The sequence below is a fragment of the Euprymna scolopes genome, chromosome 45, assembly GCF_053919585.1.
Source record: "Euprymna scolopes isolate OS-2025 chromosome 45, ASM5391958v1, whole genome shotgun sequence".
In the NCBI taxonomy this organism is placed as follows: Eukaryota; Metazoa; Mollusca; class Cephalopoda; order Sepiida; family Sepiolidae; genus Euprymna; species Euprymna scolopes.
The window spans coordinates 10409910-10427296 of record NC_136526.1 but is presented as its reverse complement, the minus strand read 5'-3'; the positions used below and the strand labels follow the sequence as shown (position 1 = coordinate 10427296).

Genomic DNA, 17387 nt, shown 5'->3' with positions numbered 1-17387 from the left:
TTAGTGAAACATAGAATATTGTTTGATGACCAATAGGTATGAGGGGGTTAGGGTTAGGGTGTCCACCAAGAAAAAAAGAAAGGAAAAGGGGTCTATGGTAAAAAAAAAAAAAAATTAAGAATCACTGTTCTAGATTATATAGGGTGTCCAAAAAGTCGCTGAAGGGTTTTGAACTTAAATAGATTCTTTATTTTTGATGATATCTTGATATGATTTTAACACAATCTGACTAAGACATTGGGAATTTTTTAAAAAAAAAGAAAAAAAGAAGCAAAATTTAAACAATTTTTTATTTATGAAAAATAATGTCTTTTAAATGTTGCCCATTTTTAGTTTCGCATATTTGCGCTTTTTCCAAAACATTATTCATGACAGATTGCAGAATCTCTGGATTGCGATTTAACTCCCTTATTTCGTTCCTGCTGTTTTTCTTCAATACTTGCAGGATTTGGGGGTTTGTTAACATAGACTCTTTAAATTGTGTTGTTACTTGGGCTCTCTCTTCCATGAAAATGCTACAAATAAGCTCTTTTTTTTTTTTTTTTTTTTTTTTTTTTTAAATTACATCTCCCCCCCCCCCCCCCCCAAACAAGGCACATTGCCACTTTGATGCATGGGCTACTATCAGGGACATAATCTACAGGGGTACTATGTGGGAAGTTGGGCAGCAAGATGTCAGTTCACGTTACACTTGAATTTCTGCATGTCAGTACAGTTGGAGAAGCAGGAACCCGGAACGGAAGGGAATTCCAAAGTCTAGCGGTTCTGGGGAAGAAACTACTGTAGTAGAAGGCTCTCTTACATCTAGGGATCTCTACTGTGAAGGGGTGGGATTTAGCTGATTATCGGGTTTGTCGGGGGTATTTATGTCGAGGGAGTACGAGTGCTTGCGGTTCGTCGGAGCATTCACTGTTAAAATACTTGTAGAACAGACAGAGGGATGCTACATTTCGTCGATGGTACAAAGGCTGAAGCTTAGATGACAGTTCAGGACCTATCAGGTTAGCAACTCTCTTTTGAACCTTTTCTATGAGCGAGAGACTAGTAGCAGATGCACCAGACCAAATATGACAACAATACTCCATACATGAGGTACAGGATACTTTTGGGCGTTTGTGGCTTTCTAGCACGGTAGAGAGAGCCTACCTTCTTCGCAGCAGTCCTGGCAATGCTCTCAATGTAATTGTTATAACATGTTTCCTGTGAACGTTAGGTCGAAGAGTTTAAAAGATGTGCTTTCAGATAATGTCTTTGGCCATTGCTATTGGTGGCAGAGAAGGTTTCTTGTAATTATTGAAGGAAACAACTTTAGTCTTGGCAGCATTGAATGTGACCATCCATTTTTGTCCCCATTTTACTACATATTGGAGGTCATCCTCTAGTGTTTCTGCCATTTCTTTAGATATGTGTTCATTTGTTTTCCTGTCGTATCTGTTATAGAGCATGGTGTCATCAGCATATATACCCATCTCACAGACAATTTTGTCAGGGAGGTCATTTATGAATATCAGGAACAGTAGAGGTCCAAGGATAGACCCCTGGGGCACTCCTGCATTTATATCATATTATAGATGTATGACCGTCGAGGATAACCTGGATTTTTCTCTGATCTAAGAAAGATTTAATTATGTTAAGTATTCTTCCAGTGATACCGTATGATCTGATTTTCCTAAGAAGACCTTCATGCCATACCCTGTCAAAAGCCTTAGATATATCTAGAGCTACTGCTCTACCCTCCCCTGCTTTGTCCAGTGAATGGTATATACGTTCAGAGATTACAGTTAGGATGTCTGCTGTGGAACACGCTTGCCTAAATCCGTATTGTTGGTCGGTCAGAAGTTTAGCATCTGTAAGGTGATGGACTAGAGCTTGGTTAATTATGGACTCAAATATTTTGGCGAAAAGTGAGAGGAGGCTAATGGGGCAATAATTTACTGGGTCATTTCTTTCACCAGAATTCTTGAAAACTGGTACTACAAAAGCAGTTTTCTAGCAGGCAGGAAACTTTGAGTCATAAAACAATTTCACAACTTGTGTACGTTCAATGCTATAATTTATTTCTAATCTATTATTTGTAAAATATCTGAAATAGAGGAAAAAACTATCATTAATGGTAAAATGACAAAGATCTGAAATAGAGAAAAAACATAATAATTGACAAAGATTTTCAACCCTTCAGTCATTTTTTGGACTCCCTGTAGTAGTCTTCAGTTGACACAGAAATATTCTCGCCGCCTTTCATTAGAAACGGTTTCTCTTTTCAGCTTTCCCAGCAGTATGCAAATCATCGATACAACAAAATGACCTCCACCATTGACAGGTTCATCAATTCCGAGGTTTCAAGTTTCTACAGCACAATCATCAAGGACAGGTAAGTTATTTTTCCGTCAGTGCTACATACATAGTAATCCGGAAGATGTTTGTTCACATTACATTTATCAATTCATTGAATTTAAATCTGCCAAGTTTGATGGCCTGGTGACAGGTAAGGTTCGGAAAACGAATAATGAACTATTTATACCACATTCACACAAGCAAATTGTTACGGCTTTTAACTTTTAAATTCAGATGAACATATCTCGGCTCAAACAAAAATTTATTGATCAAAATTAGCACCATTAGAATCCACTAATTTAATGTTAAATATACAGAAAAAGAAACACATGGGTGTGAAGGAGAGGGAGAAGAGAAAATAATGAGCAAGTAAATATTGTGCTACTACCTGTAAATATGACTTGTTTGGGAAAGTGACTCTCCTAGGAATTATTATAGGAATTTATGATAATGAATAAAATTAACAAATAATATCTGTAAAACCTACTTCAGGTATTGGGCGGTGGTGTGGCTATATTTAATTTATATGTGGCAGCTGTGTTTTTATTGCTATAATGTTTTGTTTTTCTGGAGGGGAAAAATAATGTCTTTTATAATAAATAAATAAGATAGATAGAAGAGAAGAATAAAAGATAGAATAAAAGAATAAAAGATAGAATAAAAGAATAAAAGATAGAATATAAGAATAAAATTGCATAAAAGAATAAAAGATAGAATAAAAGAATAAAAGATAGAATAGAATATTAAAAGATAGAATAGAAGAATAAAAGATAGAATAGAAGAATAAAAGATAGATAGAATAGAAGAATAAAATATAGAATAGAATATTAAAAGATAGAATAGAAGAATAAAAGATAGAATAGAAGAATAAAATATAGAATAAAAGATAGAATAGAAGAATAAAATATAGAATAAAATATAGAATAGAAGAATAAAATATAGAATAGAATATTAAAAGATAGAATAGAAGAATAAAAGATAGAATAAAAGAATAAAATATAGAATAAAAGAATAAAATATAGAATAGAAGAATAAAAGATAGAATAGAAGAATAAAAGATAGAATAGAAGAATAAAAGATAGAATAGAAGAATAAAATATAGAATAGAATATTAAAAGATAGAATAGAAGAATAAAAGATAGAATAAAAGAATAAAATATAGAATAAAAGAATAAAATATAGAATAGAAGAATAAAAGATAGAATAGAAGAATAAAAGATAGAATAGAAGAATAAAATATAGAATAGAATATTAAAAGATAGAATAGAAGAATAAAAGATAGAATAGAAGAATAAAAGATAGCATAAAAGAATAAAAGATAGAATAAAAGAATAAAAGATAGAATAGAATATTAAAAGATAGAATAGAAGAATAAAAGATAGATAGAATAGAAGAATAAAATATAGAATAGAATATTAAAAGATAGAATAGAAGAATAAAAGATAGAATAGAAGAATAAAATATAGAACAAAAGATAGAATAGAAGAATAAAATATAGAATAAAATATAGAATAGAAGAATAAAATATAGAATAGAATATTAAAAGATAGAATAGAAGAATAAAAGATAGAATAAAAGAATAAAAGATAGAATAGAAGAATAAAAGATAGAATAGAAGAATAAAATATAGAATAGAAGAATAAAATATAGAATAGAATATTAAAAGATAGAATAGAAGAATAAAAGATAGAATAAAAGAATAAAATATAGAATAAAAGAATAAAATATAGAATAGAAGAATAAAAGATAGAATAGAAGAATAAAAGATAGAATAGAAGAATAAAAGATAGAATAGAAGAATAAAATATAGAATAGAATATTAAAAGATAGAATAGAAGAATAAAAGATAGAATAGAAGAATAAAAGATAGCATAAAAGAATAAAAGATAGAATAAAAGAATAAAAGATAGAATAGAATATTAAAAGATAGAATAGAAGAATAAAAGATAGATAGAATAGAAGAATAAAATATAGAATAGAATATTAAAAGATAGAATAGAAGAATAAAAGATAGAATAGAAGAATAAAATATAGAACAAAAGATAGAATAGAAGAATAAAATATAGAATAGAAGAATAAAATATAGAATAGAATATTAAAAGATAGAATAGAAGAATAAAAGATAGAATAAAAGAATAAAAGATAGAATAGAAGAATAAAATATAGAATAGAAGAATAAAAGATAGAATAGAAGAATAAAATATAGAATAGAAGAATAAAAGATAGAATAAAAGAATAAAAGATAGAATAAAAGAATAAAATATAGAATAGAAGAATAAAAGATAGAATAGAAGAATAAAATATAGAATAGAAGAATAAAATATAGAATAGAATATTAAAAGATAGAATAGAAGAATAAAAGATAGAATAAAGGAATAAAAGATAGAATAGAAGAATAAAATTGCATAAAAGAATAAAAGATAGAATAAAAGAATAAAATATAGAATAGAATATTATATTCTCTCTTAGTTGTCACTACTTCTCTCTTACAATTACTTCTAGCTCTTGAACTGTCATCCAAGCTTCAACCTCTGTCCCATCGACGAAATGTTGCATCCCTCTGCCTGTTCTACAAGTACTTTAACGGTGAATGCTCTGACGAACTACAAGCACTCGTACCCCCTCAACATAAATAACCCAGACAAGCAGCTAAATCCCACCCCTTCACAGTAGAGATCCCTAGATGTAAGAGAGCCTTCTACTCCAGTAGTTTCTTCCCCAGAACCGCTAGACTTTGGAATTCCCTTCCGGGTTCCTGCTTCCCCAACTGTACTGACATGCAGAAGTTCAAGTGTAATGTGAACCAACATCTATTCTAATGATGAATGCTCTGATGAACTACAAGCCCTTGTACCCTCTCGATGTAAATACCTCTAACAAACCCGACAAGCAGGTAAATTCCACCCCTATAAGGTAGAGATCCCTAAGTGTAAGGAAGCCTTCTATTCCAATAGTTTCTTCCTCAGAACTGCTAGACTTTGGAATTCCCTTCCGGGATTCTGCTTTCCCAACTGTACTGACATGCAGAAGTTCAAGTGTAACGTGAACAGACATTTTGCTGCTCATCTCTCTTCATAATATCCCTGCAACTTATGTCCTTGAGAGTAGCCCCTTACTTCAAATGGATCTGTGCCTTGGTTGTGTTGAAAATCTATATATCTATATAAAAGTGAAAATGTGAGTGTGCATTTTTCTGTACGTCCGCCAAAGGCTTTTTTCGCCGGGCTTCTCGGTCAGTTCATTCCTTCTTAAAACTTTTTATATCACGTCTAAATCATAATATCTACAACTTAAGAATGGGGGTCACGGCTATCTTTAATTTGCCCGACTTCTGGAAAATCGTGTCTATTTTATAAACATAGAATAGAAGAATATAAATAGAATAGAAGAAAGAATACAGTTTTATCTGATAATTTCTTTCGTAACAAATGGAGTCTTATCTCATTATTCAAACAATACAATTTTATATCATTTTTTCATATCATTCTCAAATATTTGTTCTTCTCTTTGTCAGGTGTTACTGCGATATCCATGACAGTTTGTATCGCCGCTCTTGCCAAACAGTCCAATATCACATCCTTCATACCATTCTCTGGTACATTGCTCCCATCATTCCACACTTTGCAGAGGAACTCTTTGAACATTTACCGAAACCTTTTGCATACGAAGGCAAGTAAACCATTTTCTATCGATCACTCATGTAAAAAAAAAACAAAAAAATTACAACATTAGTTCTATGGTGAGAAATAGTAAATACTAATATCTCATCACAGAAATATTGTCATGTATTATTTAGGTGCTATAGTGCATATTAGAACCAGATTTAAAAAAAAACAAACTTAGGACAATAGTTCTATATTGAGATATTAGTAAATACTAATATATTATCACAGAAATGGTGCTAATGCATTTTATGAACAAAAAGTCCGTCTTGGTGCATATTACGAACCGGGTTTCTCAAAATTATCTGATAGGTCCTGAACTGTCACCTATGCTTCAACGTCTGTCCCATCAGTGAATTGTTGCATCCCTCTGCCTGTTTTACAAGTATTTTAATGGTGGATGCCCCAACAAACTACAAGCCCTTGCATCCCCTCGATTTAAATTCCCCCGACAAACCTGACATGCAGCAAAGTCCCACCCCTACACAGAGATCCCTAGATGTAAGAATGCCTTATACTCTAATAGTTTCAGAACTGCTGGACTTTGGAATTCCCTTCCAGGTTCCTGCTTCCCCAACTGTACTGACATGCAGAAGTTCCAGTGTAATGTGAACAGACATCTTGCTGCTCAACTCCCTACATAGTATCCCTGCAACTTATGTCCCTGAAAGTAACCCCTCTACATCAAATTGGAACTGTGCCTTCTTTGAGATGAAAATGTAAATAAAATAAAAAGCAGAGCGGGGCTCGACTGGTACCTGATGTCAACCATCGGAATATGCTGAGCACTGGTCAACTCTTAAAAACACTAGGAAACCTGATTAAATTATTATGTTAAGAAATAGAAAACAAAATGCATCGAATACTTATTACTAATTTGATTTAAAAAAAAAAAAATGGAAGGTTTTACTTATAGACACTCGCAATTGGAACTGACCAATCAAATGGAGCCATGTTCTGCTAGCAGCCAATCAGAAACCAGAATTGCTCTATAAAAATATTGAATCTTTTAGCATTCCTGCACATAATTTTTTCGTGTTCACACAGGAAAGATTTTTTGCTCTTTACCTGCAAAATTTTAAAGTCCGAGACTTATACAGAACTGCTGCCCACCAAAAAGTTTTCATCTCCAGAACTTGTACAGAATCGGAAACTCTTCTGAAATTAAACCTGGCTTTCAATTCAAGAAAATCAACCTGCTGTAAGCTTCATGAATATTTTTTTATATTTTATGTAAACACTTTTCTTTTTTTTTCTATTAAAACGGAAGGTACTATTGACCTCATGCACTGTAGTGTTCTTGGGTTAGGGTTTTGGGTTATTTTTAGGGGGTAAAAAGTGTTTTTCGGGTTATTTTGGCGGGGGTTAAGGAGTGTTTTTTGGGTTTGGGTAATTTGGGGGGGGGTGTTTTTTGGGTTTGGGTTACTTTGCAGGGGTAAGGAGTTTTTTCAGTGAGGCTTTTGCTTTCGTGTTTTGGTTATTTTTGGTGGGTAATGAGTGTTTTTTTTAAATAGTTTTATTTTGGGATTTAGGTTATATTTATGAACTGGAGTGTTTTTTTCAGGTTTGGGTTATTTTTAGGGGTAAAAAGCATTTTTTGGATTTTTGAGGAGAGGGGTAAGGAGTGTTTTTTTTTTTTTTGGTTTGGGTAATTTGGGGGGAGGAAGAGATTTTTGGTTTAGGTTTTTGGAGTGCGGGGGTAAGGAGTGTTTTTGGGTATGGTTTTTGTTTTTGGGTTTGGATTATTTTTGGTTGGAAAGGGGTGTTTTATGGGTTAGGGTTTTGGGTTTGGGTTATATTTGGGAGGTAAAGAGTGTTTTTGGGGTTTGGGTTATTTTGCAGGAGTAAGGAGTGTTTTTGGGGTTAGTTTTGTTTTGGAGTTTGAGCTAGGGACTAAGGTTTAGGACTTGCTTTGGTGTTCATAATATTTTATCTAGTATAGTTTGTTAAATTTATTGGGTACTCCTGCAGTATTTTACCCACCGATTTCACGATCTTAGCCGAGCGTTGATCGACATCCGTCGTAAAACGCCGGAACATGGCGAGCGGTACGATACTCTATCAGCCAATCAGGGCGCTTCAAACGAACGCGCAGCAGACGAATAATTTTCTTTGAAATTACACACATAGCGTTTCATTTCAGTTATTTTATTGTTTCAAAGTAAAAATACACAGCCTTTCATTTCAGCTATTTAATTTAGCGATAAAAAAAAAAAAAACGGGAGCTGTTGGAAACATACGCGAATTTAAAAATTTTGACACAACCCTTTTGTCTCCATAATAAATCAAATCGCGGAAGGCTACCCGGTTTGGGAAGGAGCTTCTTCTTTCCACATCCTCTGAAAACCCTTTGCTCCCTACTTTGCCTCTACAGTCAGTAGAAAATCTTCCAGTCGGAACTAAAGATAAACAGTAATTGTTGTCCCCCCCCCCCTACAAACATTACTGAAAAAAAAAACAAAAAAAAAACATTGTTGTTACTGTTTAATAACGTTTTGTTAAAAACAAACAAAAAAAAAACATTGAAGTGTTTATTACTGTTGCTTACCCCCCCCCCCCAAAAAAAAGCTATCGGAAAACAAAATGAACCAAAAAAAAAAAAAAATATTCAACAAAATAAATTTATTTTACTTTAAAAAAAAACTTACGGTAAGTGTTTGTGATTTATTTTATCCAAATTTTTTGTATTAATTTTATCCATTTTGTTGTGTGTGTGTGTGTAATATCTTTTCCTTGTAATGTTGTTGCTAATTCACATACTTTTTAGCGTTCTTGCACCGTAGCTCCGAATTCTCGGCTTTCGTCGGCGTTAACGCCGAAAGCGTTCGTCAACGCTCGGCTAAGATCGTGAAATCGGTGGGTAAAATACTGCAGGAGTACCATTTATTGTAGTATGCATCATTATCATGACTGATTAAAATTAAAAAACTTTCAAAAAAGTTGTCGGCTCTCCTTTGCTCTGCTCCGTATTGGTTAACCATGTCCATTATCGCTTTCTGGTTGCCTGATCAGCAACATGACCAGTTTCTGGTTCATCTCAAACATTTACGAGAAATCCGGTTCGTAATATGCACAAATTATTTATAATGATATATGCTTCAGATTTTTTTCATTATCTTAAGAAAATTAAATGATTGGTGTCATCCGACGACTGGCAGTCAAGTTTTGCTTGAAATACCTTGAAATGTCGATCTCATCGCAGGGGTCACATGTGAAGGTCACCTGATGTCTTTCATGCTCAATTGCAGCATTATTCTGAGACTAAGGAAACACCATCCAAAATCGTCTGTAGGATCTCTCATCTTTCTCGATGGCTGTCTCCCTGAATAACATAAATTAAAAAAAAAAAAAAAAAAAAAATGCAGAGGAATTGTTATTCTTTTTTGAAATGAAACCAACTATTTATTTAATGTTAATTTTATTTTTATTTCGGACCACTAGTCTCATCTTTTATTAGTTGTTGTTTGTTTGTTTTTATTGGTTCACAACGTTTCGGCCAACTTCCTCTGGCCTTCGTCAGGTGGTAACCGCGACGGATAGGAACTTCGAATCTCCTAACTGCATTCTCAGCCATCACTGCCATCCGTAGTTGTCGTCGTCTCACCACATTTTTGACCAATTACCTCTGGCACGCTTTTGGGTGGGATTGAAACCGCTATCTTCAGACAATGTTCATCAGGAACCGTAGAGATTCAACGTCTCTATCAACTGCGCCACGGGCCCCGAAGGGCGATCAAGGTTGGATTTTTTGATCTTATAAATCCACATTTATTCATTATCTGATCTTCCATAGTCGGGTCCGTACCGATTGGTATATATATATATTAATTCCTTATGAACATTGTCTGAAGATAGCGGTTTCAATCCCACCCAAAAGCGTGCCATTTATTTAATGTAACAAAGTTTTGTAGCATTAATAAAAAAATAAAATGTAAAATACGATGATATAGCAACGATGTTTTATATATATATATATATATCTATATATATATATATACTAGCATTTCAGCCCGGCATTGCCCGGGTGTTTGGAGGTGTATGTTGAGCAAAAAAAAAAAAAAGCGGTCAATTCTTTTAAATTTGAGCCCTTTTATGACCCCTTAAAATTTATTGATTTGGGCTCAAATCAAGTTATTAAGTTAGATCCATGTCCAAGGAACCTATATATAAAATTTCAAGTGATTAGACCCAAAATTGTTGGAGGAGTTTGGTAGAGTTCTCAAAGGTCAAATCGTTGAACTTTGACCTCTTAATCGCCAAATTTCTGGCTGAAAACCGATCACATTGATTTTCCCAAATCTCAGTACCCTGTATATCAAATTTCGAGTCTGTAGATTTAAAATTGACAGAGTTATTGCGTAGGGAAATGTACATACACAGACACACACACACACACACAGACAGACAGGCACTTTCACTTTTATAGATATATAGATATATATAAAGCGAAAATGTGTGTGTGCATTTTTTGTGTATATTCGGCAAAGGCTTTTGGGGTGGGGGGTGAGGGGGTTGCTCCGGGGCGGTTACTGTTTTTGAGAACCTTTTATATATACGCTACCTAAATTATCATATTTAAGATTTATGAAACGAGCTAGCGTGTATATTTAATTTGGCTAACTTTTATGCGCTATTTTTGCGATATTTCTTGGTCTACGCGTATTTGTTTGGCTTTTTAGTATACAAGCGAAACTAAACCCGTAGCAAAATTAGCCTCCCTTTGCACTCGTGCTCGGGACGTCCAGAAAGCAACGAGATTTGATCAATGCGGCTGAAGCCCATCATATCAGACAATTGCTATTCATTTGGACACTCCCCTTTAAATGAGGAGCTGGTTTTCCCCAACAACTTGGAGGGAAACAGCTTGCAGCCAAAGTTAATTTCGTTCCCGTATGGCGTCATTAAAGTCACACACCTATCATTTAACATTTTAATCGTTAAATTAAAACGCTTGCAAGTTTCTCTTGTGTCATGGCCGAGCAGGTAAGATATCAGGGGTTTTTTTTTTAACCTTTCTTTTCCACCTTCGCGTCAAGGCTTTGAGTTTGAGCCTACCTTCCTGCCAAACTTTTTTTTTTTCTTTTACACCTCCAAAACACCCGGACAATGCCAGGCACCCCCGCTAGTTTTATATAAAATTCTTGTCAATATTTTTTCCAGTTGTTCTCGTCTGCATAATTACCAACAAATTCTCTGCAGTTAGTGACGCTTTTTGTTTCTTTGCTTTTTGCAATGTTAAAACTTTGTTACATTAGATAAAATAGTTGAAAACCAAATCATTTTTTTCTTGCAATTAATCAGAAGTGACTTTTCCAGGGTACTTTGTAGTTAACCAAAAATGACTTTTCCAGGGCATTCATCATCAAGCCCAAATGTCAGTTTCTTTTTTATTAATGTTTGTGCATGTTAAATGTTTTGCGTTATCCTAAATATTCATGTGAAAAAAAAATGAATGGATCTTTTAGTAAAACGGAGTTATCTCCCTCAGACCAGTGACAGATTATCCAAAAATGCCCTGAACCTTTTCAGGCACAACCAAGGGTAATTATTATATATAGCGTACATTTCGATTGGTTTCCTACAATTTTATTTGCAAAACAATTAAAGCGAATTAATTTTATTTTTTTATTTTTAACAACATGGACCAACACTAACAAAAAAGAAATGCTTATTCAGAATGACGTTTTAATGATATTTTAAATTACTTGATGTTTTTAATGTTTTGCTATATTTTTATTTTTTTTTTATTTTTATAGACCTTGAAAGCGTGTTTATGATCCCCGATTTTAAGGTTGATCCCCAATGGAACAATTTAATGAGTTTCCAAGACCTGCAACCTATTTTAAGCATCAAAGAGAGATTTAATGAAATCATTGGATCTGAAGGTCCAACAGCATTTGATGTTATTATCTGGGCTACTGGTGACCTTCATGCTAACCTGAAGGTATGTTGTCGACATTATCCATCTCATTTATCTTATTATCAATACAGCAGAAAAGAAATGTTTACCTGATATAATCAGAGGTAAACTTCAATGTAATATAAATATTAATATTTAATGAATTAATCTCAACCAAATAAAAAAGCTCAATACAAACACAATAGAAAGTAGAGCATATTATAGGGGGAAATAAAAGAATTTAAAACTCTAAATTAAAATTCATCTCTATATAAATAAAATGAACTCATTTTTTCCCGTCGGATTTTGACCTTAATAGGATTAAAAATCAAGATATTTCATGCAAATATAATATGCACAAACGGCAGAACAATATCTGAGGTGTGTTATAGGCTTATTATTTCTCAAATTCCTCGATAATCTTAGATTTCTATACTTTTTCTGCTGAGAAGTCACGGCCAAAATCGGTTAAGATCAATGGAAGTTGTAAAATATTTTCTCTCTAATAAATTCCTCCTCCCCCTGCCACCACTTAACACCATTTGGGGATCGTTCACAAAGGACAGTTGAGAAGAGAACACCGGTTTGGCTTCGTAGTTCTTTCATGTGAAGTTATTTAAAATCACTAAACTAAGCTGCAGTGCTCAGTGGCGTAGTGGTTAGCGTGCTGGACAATTCACATTATATTTTCACGTTCGCGCCGACCTACTGTAGTCGTTTTTTTTTTTGTTTTTTTTTTTCCTAAACAACTGGAATGGACTTTTCTTGGTGGCCGAACTGTTAACGTTGCAGATGTTTTTTTTTGTTTTGTTTTTTTCACACTTTATTTTCCTACTTTTACTCATGACTCCAGGTTTGATCCTTCCTACTTACCTACCATAACATTTTTTAAAACTCCTCCCCCCCACCCCGTCCCGGAAACAAACACTCGGGCAACGCCGGGTACCCCCGCTAGTATTTAATATAATTGTTTTGGAGTATTCTGTCGAATAATTCAATTGTAAATTTTAACTTACAGTTTTAAATTCTTTTATTTTCCCGTATATATATATATATATATATATATATATATATATATATATATATATATATACTAGCAAAAGTACCCGTCGTTGACTGGGTTCAAAAACAGCCTACAGAAAATGGACTCCGATTTATGAAAGTATGATAGGTTATGAAAAGGAAGGGTTGTAAAGAGATAGCTTCGAATTTGGGGTATCAAAACCAAAGCAAAACATGATGAAAGTAAAAATATAATAGATAAACCCCATAATTTATTATATCATACCTGTTCTCACTGAAACACTTATCACAATATTCTGTGGATCTATATTAAAAAACCTTGTTAAACTTTGTGACATATTTCCATTCTATGGAGGTCAGGCACGAACAAACACCCCATAATTGTATTATACCATATTTCTTCGAACTGAAACATAATTATCAAAGTATACTTATGCAGATAGATATGAAAAGTCTTTATTAGTGTTTGTGCCTATTTCCATTCTATGGATGCCAGGCGTGAACGCAGACCCCACAATTTTATTATACCATTCCTATTTAACTTAAAACATACTTATTAAAGTATTATGTACATCTATATCAAAAACCCTTGTAAACGTTTTTTTTTTTTTTTTTTTTTCATTTTTAATTTTTTATTTCCATACTTCGTGGACTAGGCGCGAATGCAGATGCCACAATTTTAATGAACCACCGTTCTGCCAGATCAAACATACCCATTCCTGTGTCTCGATACATCTTCTATCATTATGTAATCAGTTTTCTATAATAGTCAACCATATAGGAGCCCATTTGTGACCAGACACACACACACACAGCTTTATATTATATATATATATATATATATATATATATATATATATATATATTACATAGAAAAATGTGAGCATGAAAAGTAATATGGTTAAGATTAAACTTGGAAAAGTAAAAGGACTAGTTGTTAAAACTGGAAAAGAAAAAGACAAGATATTCTAGTAAGAAATTAATTTATAACTTAAAATAGCGCAGTATTAAGAATTTTTTTAAAATTCAATTTAATATTATGTAAACAATTCTTAATGCTAAAAGCTATATCCATGTGTGTATATATATATATATATATATATATATATATTTTATTGTTGTCTTCGAGAATTGGGTACCGCCATTTTTCCCTACGTTAGCACTTTGCTACAAACCTGGGGGAACGTTCCTTTTTTTATATTTTGTTATGTCATTATATCTGCCGTTTCCAGCTAATTTGATGTAGTGCAACAGATTTGGTTGCTATGGTAACCAACAACCAATCAGAAAAAACTGTCTCTCCATTCCTTACAGATTCTGAGAACTTTTGAACACCAGTAATTTTATTATAACTTTTTTTACTGAATAAAAATTGAAAAAAAAATGTTTTCAAAATATAGTTGAGAAGGTAAATCTATGAACTTTAAAAATTATTTGAAATTTGGTTGCAAAATGAGTGAGTAAAGCAGTAAAGTAAAACTAACACTTGACCATATATTCAAACACTACTTCAAACACCATATATATAGATATATATATATATATATATATATATAGATAGATAGATATTCAAACACTACTGTGTTTGAATATCAATCTATCTATATATATAGATAGATAGATATTCAAACACTACTGTGTTTGAATATCTATCTATCTATCTATATAGATAGATAGATAGATATTCAAACACTACTGTGTTTGAATATCAATCTATCTATCTATATATATAGATAGACAGATATTCAAACACTACTGTGTTTGAAGATATTCAAACACTACTGTGTTTGAATATCAATCTATCTATCTATCTATATATATATATATATATATATATATATATATATATATTTGTAGTCATCGACATACAGTCCTGTTTCGTTGTATCACAACTCATCAGTACCGCTAGACTAGCATCTCTCCCAAGCCAAGGATTGAACCTAGAACCGTCGTGTTGACAGTCGGCAGTTCTCCCACGACCATGGAATCGACGTCCGTAAATAACTCGTCGGAATGTCTATTTAAATAGACACCCGCCACCACTTTTATAGTGCTCAAATCGCCTGTTCGTAAACAAATAAACAACGAGCTTCGCATTTTCAGCCAATTAAGTAGCGGGTGAGATTATTTACGACAGTGCTCTACCCAAAGAGGGGGGATTAAAATATATTTGTAATCATCGATGTGAGTTCCTTCCCCATAGGTATCTTTTGCAAATTTCATACAAAGCTAATTTATATGTCTGGCAGTGTTCTTAGATATGTTTTGTTCAGAAATTCATCCGATAAGTTTTTTTTTTTTTTTTTTTTTTTAAATAGGCATTATCAAGACCAAGAGGCCACTCAAGGATAAGGGTTAAAGAGTGTACAGTAGAAATTGGACAATATAGTAATCATTAGTAATGAAAATTTGGTAAATTTGATAACTTATATGGAACGGCTCATCAAGAACTTATTTACGTTAGACTTGAACACAACCATATTGTAGTCAGCCGGAAAGCAGGAAAACGGAAGACAATTCCACAGGCGTGCAGTTCTAAGAAAGAAGCTTTGTTCATGGAATCTACGTTTAGGTTTAGGCACAGATAAAGAGTGGAGGGGAATTATTGATAGTGTTTACAGCTAGACTAGTGTTTCTTGTGAAAGTTTGGCGAGGGGGGACCATAGATTGAAGCTCAGTCGAACACTTTCCATGAAAATAACGATACATCAGAGACAAACTCGCAACATCTCTTCTGTGAGATAGAGGTTGCAAGGAAGAGAAAAGGACATCTCCTATGAGGCTACGAAGTCTATTTTGAACTCTATCAAGGCAGGACAAGTCCTTTCTAGCAGCTTCTGCCCAGATGTGGCAACAGTATTCCATCCTTGGATGTACCTGAAAGTTTTGAAAAAAAAAAAAAACGATCTTAAAAATAGCTTTTCTCTATTATAGATAAGAAAAGAATAATTTTTACAGGGGAATACTTTATGTTATACCAGCCAAGGGAGATAATAAAATTTCAGCAAATAAATTCTTCTTTAAAAAAAGCAGATTTATTATAATCTGGAGATATAGCTTAGTGGTAGAGCATTCGACTACAGATCGAATGATCCCCTGTTGCATCCTGAGTGTACTTCACCATTTTATGTTAATTGATAAAAGAATAGACACCATTTAAAATCGCTGTAAATTATTTCTTCATTTGCATATTTTAAAACTAAACATTAATCAGAAATGACTTTTCCAGGGCATTCATCATCAAACCGAAATATCAGCTAGCGTGAAATGGTAAACAAGCACTGACGGAATTTGATGAACACATTATTTTTTGTTTTTGTTTTTGCGAATTAGTCCACTGGGCAAATTATTTCTCATAATATATAATAATCAATAGAGGATTGATTCTATAATAAATCATACGCAATCTGCTTAAATTAAAATATCATTGTACTGTATGACCGGGCAATGCCAGGTTGCTAGCTCTAGCTATTTCATATATATATATATATATATACTCATTACCTAAAATAAAAGGATGTGTGAATAACTAAGAATCTAATTGGCTGACTAGCAAACCCAGTATCTCGGGGATATATAAAAATATGATGCAACAGCAATTCCATGCAATAACATGACGAATCCTCATAAGGATATAATGCGGAAAATTCTGTGTAGCGTAATTGCCATATATATTTTCCAAACTTGTTGATCATCATTCAATTCCGGACAACGTCATGTCACCCTGCTAGTAATTAATAAAATGTTGTATACTTCTATGTGTGCCTAAACCTAATCATAGTTTCCATGAACAAAGTTTCTTTCTTAGAACTGCACGCCTGTGGAACTGTCTTCTGTTTGCCTGCTTTCCAGCTGACTACAATCTGATTGTCTTCAAGTCCAACGTAAACAAGTTCTTGATGAGCCGTTCCACTTAAGTAATCCAAATTACAAAATTTCCACTACTAACGATTACTATATTGTCCAATTGACTACTGTACACTCTTTAACTGTTTTCCTTGAGTGGCCTCTGGGCCTTGACAAGTGGTGATGCCGATGTAAAAAAAAAAAAAGAAATGTGTGTATGTGTGGGTGTTTCACATATAACATTCAGCCCGTGTAACGCACAGGCAAAGAACATACCTCTCCCTGTTGTGTGTTCGTCTCTTTTCTTTTATCCACGTTCATCTTCCATCAAAGAAAACCGACCACAATAGGTTATATATTTGATATAACTTTATTTGCGTTTCGAAGTTTGCAATGGCTTTTTTTTTTTTGATTCCTACATCTTGCTAAAATCACATTTCTCCCAGCTTCCAAAGGAGGAGACAATGTCTTCCATGCTAACGTGGCCCTGTCGGTGGGGCATTAGAATACGCCGACTGCCCCCCCCCCCCCCTGCAGAGGGTAAAAGTCCCTCAATGGGGGTCCTGGATATGACCTTAAACTATATCCAGTGGCCCTAGCTTGTGGGCTTTGGGGAGTGTGGA

At 33.5% G+C, this 17387-nt stretch overlaps 1 protein-coding gene across 2 annotated transcripts in view; it reads left to right on the top strand.

Moving 5' to 3' along the window:
• Positions 1–17387, top strand: part of LOC145269246 (isoleucine--tRNA ligase, mitochondrial-like) — a 131236-nt gene that overhangs the window by 78048 nt on the left and 35801 nt on the right. For both annotated transcript variants that reach the window (XR_013864967.1, XM_080124869.1), the window contains exons 19-21: positions 2265–2371; positions 5849–6003; positions 11753–11940. Coding sequence is in view for 1 of the 2 variants with exons in the window: in XM_080124869.1 (XP_079980995.1) it covers positions 2265–2371; positions 5849–6003; positions 11753–11940 (450 nt within the window). In the remaining variant the exon portion in view is untranslated. The remainder of the gene's footprint in view (positions 1–2264; positions 2372–5848; positions 6004–11752; positions 11941–17387) is intronic.